This window comes from Haematobia irritans, chromosome 5 (assembly GCF_050003625.1).
Source record: "Haematobia irritans isolate KBUSLIRL chromosome 5, ASM5000362v1, whole genome shotgun sequence".
Classification (NCBI taxonomy): domain Eukaryota; kingdom Metazoa; phylum Arthropoda; class Insecta; order Diptera; family Muscidae; genus Haematobia; species Haematobia irritans.
The window spans coordinates 80,918,792-80,935,617 of NC_134401.1; the positions used below are offsets into that span (position 1 = coordinate 80,918,792).

Here is a 16,826-nt window from a genome sequence, read left to right on the forward strand (position 1 = left end):
TTATTTTTATGAAACATTCATGCCCCAAACATAATATATTTTAACATATTAACATATGTGTCCCAAACATTTAGTGTTAGTTTAGGAACATTACATGTTGGCACTTAAATATATTGTGTTTAACATATGAAAAATATATTGTTCTAACAGTGTATTTCACTAAAGCCAATTTAACTTTATTTTAGTTCATACAATTATTATGTTTGGAGAAAGGTTCCTTTACTCCAATATTTAGTTTTCGTATTCGTATTTTATTTCGATTTACTGTTTTTTCAGTGCAAATCGGTTCAGATTTCGCCCGATTTGCTTTTAAATGGCCCCAGAAGCCAATGTCTAATATTAATTTGATTAAAATTTTTCACAAAGAGTACATTTCATAATGCTGTCAAGTTTGCCAAATTTGGATTAGATTCTTCTTTTTGAGGGTGTAGAAGCTCTACCCTCAAAAAAAATCGCTTCTGTAACATATGCCCCAAACACATTTTGTTTCATGCATATATACTTTCAGGATTGGTCCAAACAAAATATTGTTTGTATCGTTCAAACATATTATGTTTCACCTCAGGCATACACTGGTAGTAAGAAATGTTAATGGAATTTTCTTTGTGTGGATATACTTGTAAGGCGCCAATTGGTTACTTCCATTATTTTACTTGCAGCATACTCTCTAGGTCTCTCTTTCTAAACACATATATGTTTATAGGCTATTTCCAAATTAATATATGTGTGCATCTAAGCATATTATATTTATAAACATTTTATGTCCCAAACATAATATGTTTTAACATATTAACATATATGTCGCAAACATGTTATGCTAGTTTATGAACATTATATGCTTGCACATAAAAATATTGTGTTAAAAAATTTGAGTTCCAAACATATAATTTTTACACCCAAACATATGAAAAACAGTCTTTTTCGTCCGTGTATATATGCAGAGAAACCTATCAAACATGGACACTCTGAAAACCGGAGACTTTTGCTTTATTAACACATTAAAATTAACCTCTCATAAGAGGAAAACTCCTAAATGTGGACAAAATTGGGGTGACCGTGGTTGTCCACCTCTCAGAGGTTTCACTGTATATAGAAAAAATTTAGCCCCCACTTTGGATTTGGAACTTTGGATTTGAACATTACTACGAGTATCATGTATATAACATTATTTTTTATTTTATTTATATCGAACAAAATCTTAAATTTTATACAATAGGAGAAAAAAATTAAAATCTAAGATACATGAGACATTAAAAAAAACTAAAAAACATTTTTCCCCCTATTTCACTTTTAGTTTTTATTAATATTTAATACGCCAAGTATCGTCTTTATAAGCCTGTCCAAAAGAACTTCATGGGAAGTGGAAAAAAATTGATAGAGGATCGCGGAATGCTCTTAAAAAGAAATGTTTGCTGGGATATCATTCAAATAAGTTAATTAACATATAACAATAAAATATTTGAGTTAATTAAATATTAGATGATATTTTATAAGAAATAGTAGCAATATATCGTGACACTTAATTGCTTTTTATTTTTGTAAACAAAAATCAGTTTGGAATGAATTTTCTCTTAGAATTAAAATATATGTATAACTTATTCGCTATTAATTTAGTGATGACTTCAACAAAAAATTATGTTGTATTTATTTAGTTTGGTTTCGGAAGTTCCATCATTGTCCTTGGAATTAGTGTGTACACAAGATATTCCATGGCTGTATATTAGACTGGCTGTTGTTTAGAATTTTTCGAAAAATATTGAAGTTTTTCGAAATATCGATCAAATTATATACTCACATTTTTAATCTTTCCATTTTTGGCTCATCCAATTAATTAAACAATAGTACAATAATTCAATTGAAAATGTGTTCATATGCGTTCTTATTCAATTTAACATAAGGACCAGTCTAATAAATATATTCACCCTCTTAATGAATTACAACAATACATAATTCAGACCCACCACAACAAATGTTCTTGTCTCCGGCATGTTGTTATTGTCATATTTGTGACGCCACCATTTCGACGGCGAATAATTGGACAACTTGGCGTCATCTAATGATGCTGCTTTTGATTTACGTTAACCCAGTTCCGATGGAAATATTCCTACAACCACCAGCTACTGTGGCCTACATCAATGGATATACAGTTTCTTTTATTCACTCCTGTAACACTCTAGGGAATCTTAACCACTTGAGCTTTTTTCCCGGATAGTCAAAGCCACTTTGTTGTTGCTTTCATTTTGTGGCTAGGATAAAAACTTGGATGGACAGTGATGTCATCAGGTTACATGAGGTGTATTCCAATGCTTTTGTGGCAGGGAATACTTGTGAATCATTATTTCCGTTTACTTGATTTTGTATTACTTTGAAATGTGGTCTAGAATATTATTTGGTGACATTTGTTGGATCACTCATTCACACCTGAAGTTATGACGTTATGCGTTTTAACTGAAATTTTGCATTTGAATGTTTTTAGTCATTCATGACGCATTGTTTAAATGATTGATAATTTAGGAAATTTTAGCATAAACCAGAAAAATGATATGAATCAGAAAGGTGAGGAACTCCCTATAAAACAATTGCTAAAGAAATCAGATGTGCGGTTCACTTGTAGAATAAAATTATTCCATGCTTCCAAAAGAAGGTTTATACACTCCAAAAAATAAGGATGCTCAGTTCCGAAGGTTTTTTTCCATGGATGCTTTTTAATACTGGAAAGGAAATTTGAATTTGTTCGTTTTTTCAAGTTTTTTTGGTGTTGATTCCGAACCAAAGAAGTGGAGCATTAAAATAAGGACAAACTCCAGACACAATTCTTTTTTGAATTTGTGTTTAGCGTACTTTATTCTAGGAAGCAAATTTGAATTTATTCGTTTTTTCAGCTTTTTGCTTCATGCGCTATCAAAGTCCATTAAAAAGTGGTTAACGGCGACTTAAATTTCCAAATTCAGACTCGACTTCAAGTAGAATTTATGATATGTTTCAAGTAAAAACGTTTTTGAAATAAAGTATTGAAAAACATTTCCCATTTTTAAACGCTTTTTTTGCTTAGTATTCAAGATACAAAAAGTCAACAAACTTAAAGATGATTTCTTTAATATTAAAGACATTTTAAGAATTATTAAAGCCAAGTTGAGCTCAGTCAAACAAAATTTTCGTTCGTGTAAAGATACCCAGTTTTAAGTCGAATCATATTAATTATAAGGCCAAGGAAAAAATTGTTTTAATCTTTATTCGATTTGAACACAGCAGGAAGAAAAATTTTGGTTAATCTTAGAAAATTTACTTTATTTTAAACAGTATTACAAACGCTGACATCACGCCGATATCACAAAAATAAATAAATATTTTTCGACGAATTCAAGAAATTTTTTTGGAGATAATTAATTTTTTCACTTGTTAAAGAAAACTTTGTAGTTTGAAGGAAAAAAATTGGAGTTAAAAATTGCAAGAATGTCTTTCGTCGTGCCACACGAAGTTTAAGATGGACGCATTTGTAGTAAAATTTGCAAATTTAAAGAAGAAGAATTTAGTAAATCTTTATGATGCATTTGTGTACAATTTTTACCCGTTTTTTAGTTCATTTAACTAATGTATGCAAATAGTTATTAGAGTAAAGGAAACTTTCTCAATAATTCCATGAACTGAAATAAAGTTAAACTGGCTTTTGTTAAATAGAGGGTTCACTTTTTTTTTTTGAGTGTAGATTCCCCACAACTGTTCTTAATGAAGACTTTTGTTTTATCGGTCCAAAATTGAAAGCCACGTGTTTTTAATGTTTCCATTCCCTCCTATCAGTCGAACAGAACAAACATAAATGGAAATACGATGATATGGAAAGTAAATGTATAAATAAGTACCAAATATAAACATATTTAGTGATATGAAACCCAAACCGAAACCAAAAAAAAAAAAATAATGTTATAAAATGTAATTCAAATGAAAAATTATGATATCTAAATATGAAATATACACTTAAGAACAAGTTTAGATGAATAAAAAGATTTTGTGCTAACCTTAAGTTGTTTTGGTGGTGACATCGAGCCAAAGATGCGGCTTCTTTAAAATAAACACACTTTTGGAAACTATCTTGCTCTAAATCTAGGCTCTATAAAATTAAAATTTGCACCCGCACTCAAACAAAAGTGAACTCTCTATTTCACTAAAGCCAATTTAACTTTATTTTAGTTCATGGAATTATTATGTTTGGAGAAAGTTTCCTTTACTCTAATAATTTTTTGTTTACGTTAGTTAAATTAACTAAAACCGATGAAAAAAATAAACTCAAATGAAGCATAATGATTAACTAAATTCGTACCTTCCACAAAATAGTTCAGAATTTCTTAAAATTTGTAAATTTTACCAAAAATGCGTCCATCATGAACTTCGTATATCACTAAAGACATTCTTGCAATTTTGAACTCCAAGTTTTTCCTTCAAACTACAAAATTTTCTTTAACAAGTGAAAAAACTTAGTTATGTCTAATAAATTTTCTTGAATTTGTCGAAAAATATTTACTTATTTTTATGACATCGGCGTGATGCCAACGTTTGTAATACCGTTTAGTTAAAATTTTCTAAAAATATTCAAAATTTTCTAAAATTAACCGAAAGTTTTCTTCCTGGTGGGTTCATTGTTTTTTCAGTGCAGAGAAGGAATATGATCCATCCATGTTCCAAGACCAAAATGTTACTTTTTCACGTAAAACATGTAGCATGTTTGTCGAAACCATGCTCTTTTCTCGGAGATTATGTATCTGATTTCGGAAAGCATGTCATGTTTGACGAGAAAAGAATATTTTTGCGACAAAAATGCTACATGGTCGCTGTGAAAAAGTAACATGGTGCTCTTGAAACATGTTTGAGGTTATCATATTCCTTCTCTGGGTGTGGCTATGAATCTCATTTATCGAATTTTGGTTCTCCTTTTTGATATATGTGTACATTAATAAAGTTTTTCACGTACAAAAAAAATTAGTCTGAAAATCAAAATTATAACAGCTACTTCAAAGTAAAAAATCTAATTTTAATTTAAAAACAAAAAAACTTACACCAAAGATGCAAACTTTTTCAAAATAAGTCGTAGCTTATGTTTGAAGCTTTTTATGTTTAATCCAAAGGACATTTGTCTTTAACGGAGATTCTCAAATTCCAAAGATTGTTGTTCTAAATTTAATGAGAATATTTTTAAACATAAACATTGCTTAAAAAAACTTTCTTTTAATTAAAATTTCTTTCTTTTAAAGATATTTGTCTTTAAAATTATGTCAATTGCATACCCTAAACTTTAGGTTGCCCATCTTTCATATTTGGTCAATATTTTTTCAGGAAATTAATTGCTTCAATTAAGTTTTTTATTGAAATTTCTTCAATCGCGAAAATGATAGTATCAATCACAGAATTAATTAGAATTAAAAAAAATAATAGATTTATTCGGCACTTTCCATTAATTTTTTAATTAGTAAAATTTTAATTGATTTTGGTCGAAAAACTCTTATTAATTTTTCCATTTCGGCAATCAATTATTTATTGGGTTTTTTGTTTATTTGTAATTATTTTTCCTTTGGAGGAGTTTATACTTTCTTATGAATTTTCCGATTATAGATATAGTCTAATTTTTTTTACATTTGAGTAAAAATTTAATGAACCAGAAAATAGTATGAAACGAATTATTTCCGAACGAAACTTTCAATTACATTTTTAATTGGATATTTTGTTTTTATTAAATTTTGAATTGGGATAATTATATTTAATTGAAAATGTAAAAATTTTCAATAATTTTCTTAATTGATTCAATTTTTTAAGTTTATTAAGTAGTTAATTGTATCAATTAAATTATTGATCCAAACATGGAATCAAGTCGGCATACTAATCGACTTGTGGTAAAAAAATTCCAAGTCGTCTTTTCGTACTGTACAAATACGACTAATCGGCTATTGATATTTTTGGAAATCGACTTTTAGTCGGGACCAAGATCGACTTTTGATCTTGGCCAAAATCGATGAATTAGGTTAGTTTATGTGGCAGCCCGATGTATTAGGCTCACTTAGACTATTCAGTCCATTGTGATACCACAGTGGTGAACTTCTCTCTTATTACTGAGTGATGCCCGATTCCATGTTAAGTTCAACGATAAGGGACCTCCTTTTTATAGCCGAGGCCGAACGACGTTCAACATTGCAGTGAAACCACTTAGAGAAGCTTTGAAACATTCAGAAATGTCACCAGCATTACTGAGGTGGGTTAATCCACCGCTGAGAAACTTTTTGGTGTTCGGTCGAAGCAGGAATCGAACCCACGACCTTGTGTATGCAAGGCGGGCATGCTAACCATTGCACCACGGTGGCTCGACGAATTGACTTTTAACGAAAATGTTTTGTTTAATTTTTCATCTTCTGTGTACACTTTTCTCAAATGCGAAGTCATCAGTCACCCTCATATATTATTGATATATTATATATTTTTAATGATATTATTGATATATTCCCAATATCACAAATTTAGTAGGGTTCAAGGTACAATATATAGAAGTCGTGTCTGCCATACTTGTTTTTCCTTACAGGCAGAAAAAATAAAATTTGCACAGAAATTTTCTACTCACTTAAATTTTGATCCGTTGCTCTGCGATAGATGCCTCGCTGTCACTGCGGCATTTCAAATTAAAACAAGTATATACGGCCGTAAGTTCGGCCAGGCCAAAGCTTTATGTACCCTCCACCATGGATTGCGTAGAAACTTCTTCTAAACACTACCATCCACAATGGAATTACTTACGTTGCGGTAACGCTTGCCGATGGCAAGGTATCTTAAAACCTCCTAAAACCATCTTCTAAATTGTATGTAAGTTCATACGTGGTATATATTAAATCAAATCAAAAGATCGATCAAATACGTATGTAATTCTGTTTGACAAAATAGACATAAAATTTTGACAAAATTTTCTATAGAAATAAAATTTTCACAAAATTTTCAATAGAAATAAAAATTTTAGTTGATTATTTTTGGCACGAGTGGCAACCATGATTATGTACCGATATGGACCAATTTTTTGTGATTAGAGATCGGCTATATATAACTATAGACCGATATGGAACAATTTTGGTATGGTTGTTAGCGGCCATATACTAACACCACTTTCCAAATTTGAACCGGATCGGATGAATTTTGCTCCTCCAAGAGGCTCCGGATGTCAAATCTGGAGAACGTTTTATATGTGGGCTATATATAATTATGGACCTATATGGACCAATTCTGGCACGGTTGTTAAAGATCATATACTAACACCATGTTCCAAATTACAACCGGATTGAATGAAATTTGCTTCTCTTGGAGACTTCGCAAGCCAAATGGGGATCGGTTTATATGGGGGTTATATATAATTATGAACCGATGTGGACCAATTTTTGCGTGGTTGTTAGAGACCATATACCAACACCATGTACAAAATTTCAGCCAGATCGGATGAAATATGCTTCTGTTAGAGGCTCCACAAGCCAAATCGGGGCATCGGTTTATATGGGGGCTATATATAATTATTGACCGATGTGGACCAATTTTTGCATGGTTGTTAGAGACCATATACCACCACCATGTACCAAATTTCAGCCGGATCGGATTAAATTTGCTTCTCTTAGAGGGTCTGCAAGCCAAATTTTGGGGTTCCGTTTATATGGCGGCTATACGTAAAAGTGGACCGATATGGCCCATTTTCAATACCATCCGACCTACGTCAATAACAACTACTTGTGTCAAGTTTCAAGTCGATAGCTTGTTTCGTTCGGAAGTTAGCGTGATTTCAACAGACGGAAATGCTTAGATCGACTCAGAATTTCACCACGACCCAGAATATATATACTTTATGGGGTCTTAGAGCAATATTTCGATGTGTTACAAACGGATGACAAAGTTAATATACCCCCATCCTATGGTGGAGGGTATAATAAAATGCAAACATCGACAGCCACCCACTATGATTTTTATTATGGAAATTTTATAGAATTTTTATTGTGCAAATAAGGATAGAAAACAAATCCATGAGAGTATAATAATTTCCAATGTATTCCCATAATGTGATTGATTTTTTTAAATTAAAAAAATCATCACGTCCACTGTGAAACCAAATGAGGTAAAATCATAATATTCGAGCTTTCATAGAAGGAAATTCGCTGCATGTCTAAATAAAAACAGAAAAAAGAAATGAAAACACGATAGTTTTTACTTTTTTCAATATAATCAAAGCATATATTTTTTCATATTTTTTTTAAACTAAAAATTCTTTGTACTGTGCAAAAAATATTACGTTTTACCCTAAAGGTGAGTATTAAGATCGAGTTTAGCCGCTAAAATCGCAATTTTTTCACGATTACTTTTCTTTAATAATACTTTTTAAGGAATACAAACTTTGTGAAAACTTGCTTTGGGCTATTCCCCATCAAGTTATAATAAAATCTGCAACAAATATGTATAATTTTATTCCTTTTTTTACTGATTTAGTTTTCACTTTAGTGAAAAAATTCGAAATTAATAGCCACCTTAAGGTCACAAATAGTTAATTCCTTTCTATATTTCTTAAATATATCACTTCATAAATGTTGAATGCTCTCCGCTATTTTATCACTTTTTCTTGGTCGGACTATGTAGTCCACAAGAATAATACACAATTGAATGTGTCAAAATAATGTTTAGACATAAACATTTAAAATGTTTGGGGTGCCTCGTTCATGTGCCAGACGCATACCAAAATGAATGCAAGCACATTTATCCATAACAAAATATGTCTTTCAAGTAGAGTAATCATTTCCCAGCAAAAAAATGCTTCAGCAGTAAAAGTTTAGTTGCGCTTTTTAGTATACAATAAAGTAGGCAGTGCATCCACACTGCATGAATCGGTGGCAATAACGTAAACGAGTAATCAAACTGTTTATGATCATTCGTTTACGTTATTGCAACCAATTTATGCAGTATAGATACATGAAATGTAGTGCTGATTTCCTTCACGCTAACAATGCTATACTCAAGATCATATATCATTTCTGGACAATATTTCTATTAAAATGAGCAATTATATCAGCGTTATGTAGAAGCTGCTCTAAATCGAGACATCGCCCACAAAAATCAGCGCTGGGTTGATTCTCTCGCTATGTTATGTTGTACTCTTTTGTTATCTATCTCCGTCGCCATAATTTTGCTCCATTCTCTCCCTTTTTCTAAACATATATTTTTATACGACATTTCTAAATTAGTATATGTTTGTATTCAGAGACATTATATTTATGCAAATGCAATGTATCGAACATAAAATGTTTTAACATATTAATATATATGCCCCAAACATATAATTTTTACACCGAAAAATATGAGAAACGGCCTTTTCCGTCCGTGTAGACGATTCGGCGTTTTTCTTATGAAACATCTCATAATGTAAATTCAGTTTGAATTTCGGTGACGTAATTAAATCGATTAATTTTTTAATAGGATTAAGTTTTGTTCTTGTCGTGGGAAAACTAATATCTCATTTTAGTTCTTTTTTGCGATACAAATAAATGTTAGTTTAAAAGTCCAAATTATAACAGATACCTGAAATACAAAATATGTATTAGCCTGTTTTGAAGCATTTTTATCTTTAATCGTAAGATTCAAAGATTAGTTAATTTATGTCTTTCTTTACTTTAAGGGAAATTAGTTTTACTTCAAAAAAAAAAAACGAAATTACTTTATCTGAGGACGCAAATTCCAACGATTCGTGCCTTAAATTTAAGGAAAACAATTCTTAATGTAAAGATTATGAACTTCCCTTTAATAAAAATTTCTTGCGTATCCTAAAATTAGTGTTACATGTTTGGAAAATATTGTGTTTAGTGCATGACGCTAAAGCCAATTTAGCTCTATTTTACTTTATGGAATTTATCATGAATTTGTAAAAACTTCTTCAATATAAGAAAGTTTTCTTGAATTCAATTTTTTGTGTACGTTAGTTAAATGTATTAAAAAAAGGGGCAAAAAAGATACACCCCAATGAAGGATAAAGATTTCCTACATTCATATTTCCCACAAAATAGTTTATAATTTCTTAAAATTTGTAAATTTTACTAAAAATGCGCCCATGGCGCAAACAACATTTTTGCTACTTTAATATCCAATGTTTTCCTTCAAACTACGATATTTGCAAGAGAAAAAATTAATTAAGTCTAATAAATAATACACTTTCTTTGATTTGTCAATAAATATTTACTTATTTTGTTTATAAAATTAACCTATATTTTCCTTACGGGGGGCGGGGTCTCACTGTAATTTAAATTAAAAATGAATTGTATCAAATTCTAGGTTGATCTAAACATTTTTTTTGACGGTGCTTGTTACCGACATATAGTTATGATGGACTCGATACATAGTTGCATGCCAAACTTTGACATCTTGCTTCAGAAATATCTTCAGTTATTTTAATTTCCTTCCAGACGAGAAAAGCGTTCCTTGTCAATGGCCATACACACAAAGACAATTTTCGCGATTTTCAGACGACAATGAAAATGTTCGGTCATAGAACGAAACGTTTCGTTGATTAACAGAATTCGTTACAATAGCGAAAATGTTCGTTATATTTACGATTTTTTTTTCGTTTGTTCAATTTTAATAACACATTCCGTAATTCATTCTTACTATTTTTGAAAATTGTCCAAAGGTGTTCTTTGTTAACATTCGGTCTATTTGTACACACTTTAAAAAAAAATTGGTACATACTTGGGATAAGAGAAGTTGTATTGGATTGGAGATTTTTCAAGAAAAAAGTATAAAATTGAACTAAAAGAAAATAATAATAATAATATGTTCAGTATTTGTATAGAGACATAATACATCCGATCTGACAATGATTGTTAATTTTTACTGTCTTCTTCTATATTTCCAGCTTTTGGCAGCGGTCATCATTGGTTTCGGAGTCTATATTCTCTGCACAAACAACCCTAATGATGTTGGTTCAATGGGAGCATATGCCTACATTGGTGTAGGTGTAACCACGTTTGTGGTATTCATATTTTTAAATTTTGGAGCCATTCGACAGAATGTCGGTTGCACTGTAACGGTAAGGCTGCATTGTGATGCGTCGATAACTCGGTATTTTTTATTTTTATTATACTACTATCGATTTATTTCAGTTTATAGTATTAATGGTTCTAGCCATACTTGCTCAAGCTGTGGTGGTATTCTTTATGGTAGCTGGCCGCGATTCTGTGGCTTCCAATTTGTCAAATGCTCTGGATACAGCATGGGAAGAGGAGCTCAAGAAGGAGGGCGCTATGTCCATCTATGAAGAATGGGTAAGTTTTGGCTTATTAGTCTACAAACCAAAAAAAGTAATCTGTCATTTTAATTGTTAATTTATTTTATTTGTCGTAGAGTATTTGCTATAGAAATAAATTATTATTCCAATATACTGATAGCAAAATTTTGGTTATATTAACGAAATGTATTATTAAGATTGAGACAACGAAACAAATTGGTAAATACTAGAGGTCTGCATCGAATAACTTTTTACTACATGTATGCAATTCGCTGTCGAATATAGTACATACACTGTCTTTCTCTCAGAGCGCAAGTAGTGAAGTGAAGAGAACACTTGCTTGTCAAATACCACCAAGTACTTATCCGAAACAATATGTGTTCCGAAAAAAAGGAACAATAAAAATGTAAGTACTTGAGAAAAAGTAAAACATGGATTCTCTTCACTTCACGTGGTACCACAAGTATTTCTCAGTTAAGGTGGGTACTATGTTCGGTTTTCGATTTGAAAACCACTTTATTTTCGCGATTACTTTTCCTAATATAATCAAAATTATAAATTAAAATAAACGTATTCCTGTAAAGTCTCGCCGAAATCTTTAGGAAAAAGAAACTGCGCGTCAAGTGAGTTAATTTGTCTGCTTCATATTGAACTGTTTTAATAAAGTAACCGCGAAAATTTCAACGCGAAAACAGAACAAGTACCTACCTTTATGTGCGAAGTAAAACTTTCCATTATTATTAATAATAGATATGAATGTATATCACATATTTCATATATTTATGTATGTCACACACTTACCTTAACGTTTGCCGTTCTTTATAACAAACCAAAACATATATTATGGAAAGTAACTGTTTTTTGTATTTCTGAAACTGCACGTGGTACATGGAGTGCTCTATGAAGTTTTGTTCTCGCAACATACTCGACGTGATCACTCTGAGTACACTTCAATAAGAGAGAAAGAGGAATATGTGTTTGTTGGTAATGAAGACATCAGAGTAGCAACAAGAAGTTACTCGTGGCTTTTGGTGTTCATCAAAATGTGTACCAATAGTTTTGCGACTCTCTCAAATAGATGTACTCATGTAGCAAGTACACGTGTACTCTGCATTTACAAATGGAATTGTGCAGACCTCTAGTAAATACAATGAGGTGTTTCGTTACTATAACGAATTTTTTGTTAACAAACGAAACTAAGATGACCGAGTCTGGTGTTATTTCCTGAGTTGAAAGAAAGGCTCTCGATGATAGGAGGACTTGTGAATGGATAGGAGTTTTTGTTTTTAGGCCCACACGGGCATAGAATGATTTTGTTTGTTTTTTTTTTTCTGGGCTGACACACACACGGACATCGAATGGGTGAGAGAAGTTCACCACTGTGGTATCACAATGGCCTGAATAAACTAAGTGAGCCCGAAATATCGGGCTGCCACTATACCTAACCTAACCTAACTGGTGGTTTGATATTTGATGAGGTGAGATTATCCCAGCAAAAAATGGAGCACTATTTCAGCAGGATTGTAAGGGAGAGAGGCAGTACCAACTGCTTACAAAACAACCGAATCAGCGCTAATTTCTGTGGGCGATGTCCCGATTTAGAGCAGCTTCTACATAGCGCTGATATAATTGCTCATTTTAATAGAAATATTGCTCAGAAGAGATATATAATCTTGAGTATAGCATTGTTGGCGTGAAGGAAAACAGCACTACATTTCATGCATCTTTACTGCATGAATTGGATGCAATAACGTAAACGAATGATCATAAACTTGTTTGATTACTCGTTTATGTTATTGCCACCGATTCATGCAGTGTGGATGCACTGCCTACTTTATTGTATACTAAAAAGCGCAACTAAACTCTTACTGCTGAAGTATTTTTTGCTGGGATGTCTTTTCGGACAATTAAATTTATTATGGCCTTTAGACAAAGATATCTTCACTTTTGCTAGGATATGGTGTGTAGATGAAGGTGTCGATGTACTGATTAGGGCATTCATACACCCAGAAAAATGTGACCCCTTCTTTAAGTTAAAATGAACTAATTTTGAAGAAAGTTGAACTTCGTATAGCGCCAAAGACATTTCCAACGGTTTGAACGATGTGATTTTCATAAAAAATAGGAAGAATGCATTCTACCACCACTATACTACAGGGAAAGTGACAGCCTAATACAAACAAAACATTAAGAAGAGTGAGAAACACAGCATAAAATAGAATTACAAATCAACTGTGATTAAAATTCCAACGTAGTGTAATAAACTAAAATGCCGGCGAAAATTGTCCACACGGACAAAATACCTCCTTGCTCTAAATGTAAAAAAAATCTAATCCGTGCGGACACAAAAAACAAATGCGGGTTTTTTAAAGATGTATTTCATATCGAGTGTGCTGGGGCGTCACCGATTTTCACTCAAGACATTATACAATTGAAGGTGAAGGGTGTTTCTGGTATCACTTATAAATTTCCACAATATATTGCGGCGATAGATATAACTCCTTCGGATATTGTGACCAAGCTGTATTCCATGGAATTACGATTGAAAGAAACACCAGTGAAAACTTTTCAATGAAGTCGTATTGTCCTTATAATTAAGTGATTTGACTTAAAAATGGGTATCTTAACATGAAAGAAAAAATTTATAGGCTAAGGTCAACTTGACTTTAATAATTCAGAAAAATTCTTTAAATTTAATGAAATTGTCTTTAAATTTGTTGTCTTTTTGCATCTTGACTACAAAGCAAAAAATCGTTCAAATATAGGACATGTTTTTCAAAACTTTATTTTAAAGAAGTTTTTTACTTCAAACATAGCATAATTTCTACTGGAAGTCGAGTCCTAATTTGGAAAATAAAGTTACCGTTAACTCGTTTTTAAAGGACTTTGATAGCATATGAAGAAAAAAAAGCTGAGAAAGCGAAAAATTAAAATTTGCTTCCTAGAAGCAAGTACACAAAACCTAAATTTAAAAGAGAATTGTGTCTTAAAAGTATCCTTACTTGTATTCTCCGCTTCTTTGGCTCGGAATCAATACCACATTTTTTAAAGTAAAGACAAAATCTTTGGAACCGAGTACTCTTTTTTTTCAGTGCAGATGAATAGAGGAGACATTATTATTGGTGGTCTGCCATCTAACCTTAAACAAGATGAATTAATAATTGTTGCAGTTTAAGTAATATCAGATACCAATCGAGCACTATGAGATACCAATCGAATCATATGATATTATTTCCTGCCAGTGGATGTCTTATTAAAATGTTTAAATATCGTCAAAGGAGACCTTCTAATGAACAAATATCACAAGTCACATAAGCTCATATTAAAAGATATTTATATTTCCGATTTGGAATCTCGACAATTTTTTTAATGGCAATTTGACACATATGGCTGCAAAAATAAAATACTTGCGACGGAAGCTCATACGTGATGGCAAAATAAAAATGTACAAGTTATTTAATCTTGATTATCCGAAAGCTAAATTAACTTTCCTAGATGGAATAGAGATATCTCGCTGATTTGTATTTTCCCTTAATGTTTTTAGTGTAACGAAAAAATGTGAACATTTATTTAGGAACAATATGAAAAGATCTGTTAGGTTAGATGGACTGAATAGTCACTTAGACTATTCAGTCCATTGTGTTACCACATTGGTGAACTTCTCTCTTATCACTGAGTGCTGCCCGATTCCATGTTAAGCTCAACGGCGAAGTTTTGAAACTCTCAGAAATGTCACCAGCATTACTGAGGTGGGATAATCCACCGCTGAGAAACTTTTTGGTGTTCGGTCGAAGCAGGAATCGAACCCACGAACTTGTGTATGCAAGGCGGGCATGCTAACCATTGCACCACGGTGGATCTGTGAGATCACTTACGGAAAAATAGTTCAGAAAATTATATACTTTTTGAATTATTAAGAAAGGTAAAATAAAAAAAAAATCATTTGCTCAAATTATTTTAAAGAAATTATTTAAGGGAATTATTTAAAATTATTATTTAAAAATTATTTAAAAAGTTTGAAATTAATGAGGATGGGAAACTATCCCGATAAAAGAGAATAAGACACACTACAGTTTTCATTGTCTTAATGAAAATTTATCATGTATCAAATACTCAAAAAGAACGAAATTTTTCATCATAACGATGTATTTTATATTCAACAACGAAAGGTTTAAACCGTTTTGTTAGATAAATAAAAAATACGGTTGGCACAATTTTAATAAAATTTACTTTGCGAGTATTAAGAATGTAATGGATTCCTTTCAACTGTACCCAATATTTTGATTAGCATTTTATTGGATTCATAGACATACACTGTAGAAAAAACTTCGTAATATTGTCATTGAAAGATTTTTTGGATATAAATAAAAATTTGCATTGGTTTGGTGAAAATGTATCGTTATATTAATGAAAAAGACGTTAGCCAAATTTTAAGGATTTATTTTTATGTGAACTTTGTCTAAAATATCGTTTTAGAATAGCTTCGTATATTATTATTATTATAAATTTATTATATGAATTTTAATGAATTACTTACTTTTGAAATAGAAAATTATATATTTTATTTGTCGTGATTATTTTCCAGTTCAACTGCTGTGGTCGGGCTAGTCCCCAAGATTATATTGTGAATGAACGTATGCCTCCTCCAACGTGCTTTATTGACCATGATCCCAATATCCCACAAAATCTGATAGAAACAGGATGCCGCATTAAATTTGAAGATTATTGGATCAATTTGCTGAATATCTTCAATATACTAGCATGCATCCTAATAGGCTTGGAGGTAAGAAACTCAAAAAATAAGATTTAGGTTGGTGAGTATTTAATTTGTGGGATAAATAAAATCCAATGGGCTCGGATAATAGCGACTTCTAATTTTATAACTGCTCAGTAAAATAAATATTTGTTCCACAAATATTTCATTTTAAGCACATCTCAGGATCCTCCAACAATTGTTTCCACTTCCGGTGAAGTTCTTTTCGAAATGTCTTAGAAAATAGGTCAAATGACTGTTAAAAAAAAGTTAACCGCTGGTTAGATTTGGAGCTGTGTTCTTCATTTTTATTCATAATAATACAGAACATCTCGAGAAGTGGTTACATTGTCATTCCTTGGTGTCATATTATGATCATATCACATACATTTTAATTGGCGTTTCGATGCTTCATGTTCAATAGCGTTTGTGGATGAGTGTGCTATGGCGTTCTGTTGTTGTGCCAACAAAATCCAGGTTCAACACACAGTCGGAGGGAAAATTTGTTTAAATTGAAAAAATTTCAATAAAAAATGAAATTTGTGGGAAAAATTTTGTTTCGTTTTTTAAATTATTTTATTGAAATGAACATCTAAGTCTTTTAAAGCAATGCAAAGGATCCAAAAAACGTAGTACTTCCGTCCTGTGACAAGCCCATGTAAAATTCATTGGATGATCCAAGCTTTCACTACTTACGTATCACAATTGTGTGATGCAAACTAAATTTTTGGAAATTGTTTTTATTAAAAAAAAAAAAAACAAAAAAACAGATTTGGTTTTTAGTCGATTAAAGAAAAT

General features: G+C 31.5%; 1 protein-coding gene across 1 annotated transcript in view; it reads left to right on the forward strand.

Annotated features, from left to right (window-relative positions):
* Positions 1-16,826, forward strand: part of Tsp42Ef (Tetraspanin 42Ef) — an 80,757-nt gene that overhangs the window by 63,280 nt on the left and 651 nt on the right. Inside the window, exons 3-5 of the mRNA XM_075310402.1 lie at positions 10,904-11,077; positions 11,151-11,312; positions 15,861-16,058. Coding sequence (XP_075166517.1) covers positions 10,904-11,077; positions 11,151-11,312; positions 15,861-16,058 — 534 coding nt within the window. The remainder of the gene's footprint in view (positions 1-10,903; positions 11,078-11,150; positions 11,313-15,860; positions 16,059-16,826) is intronic.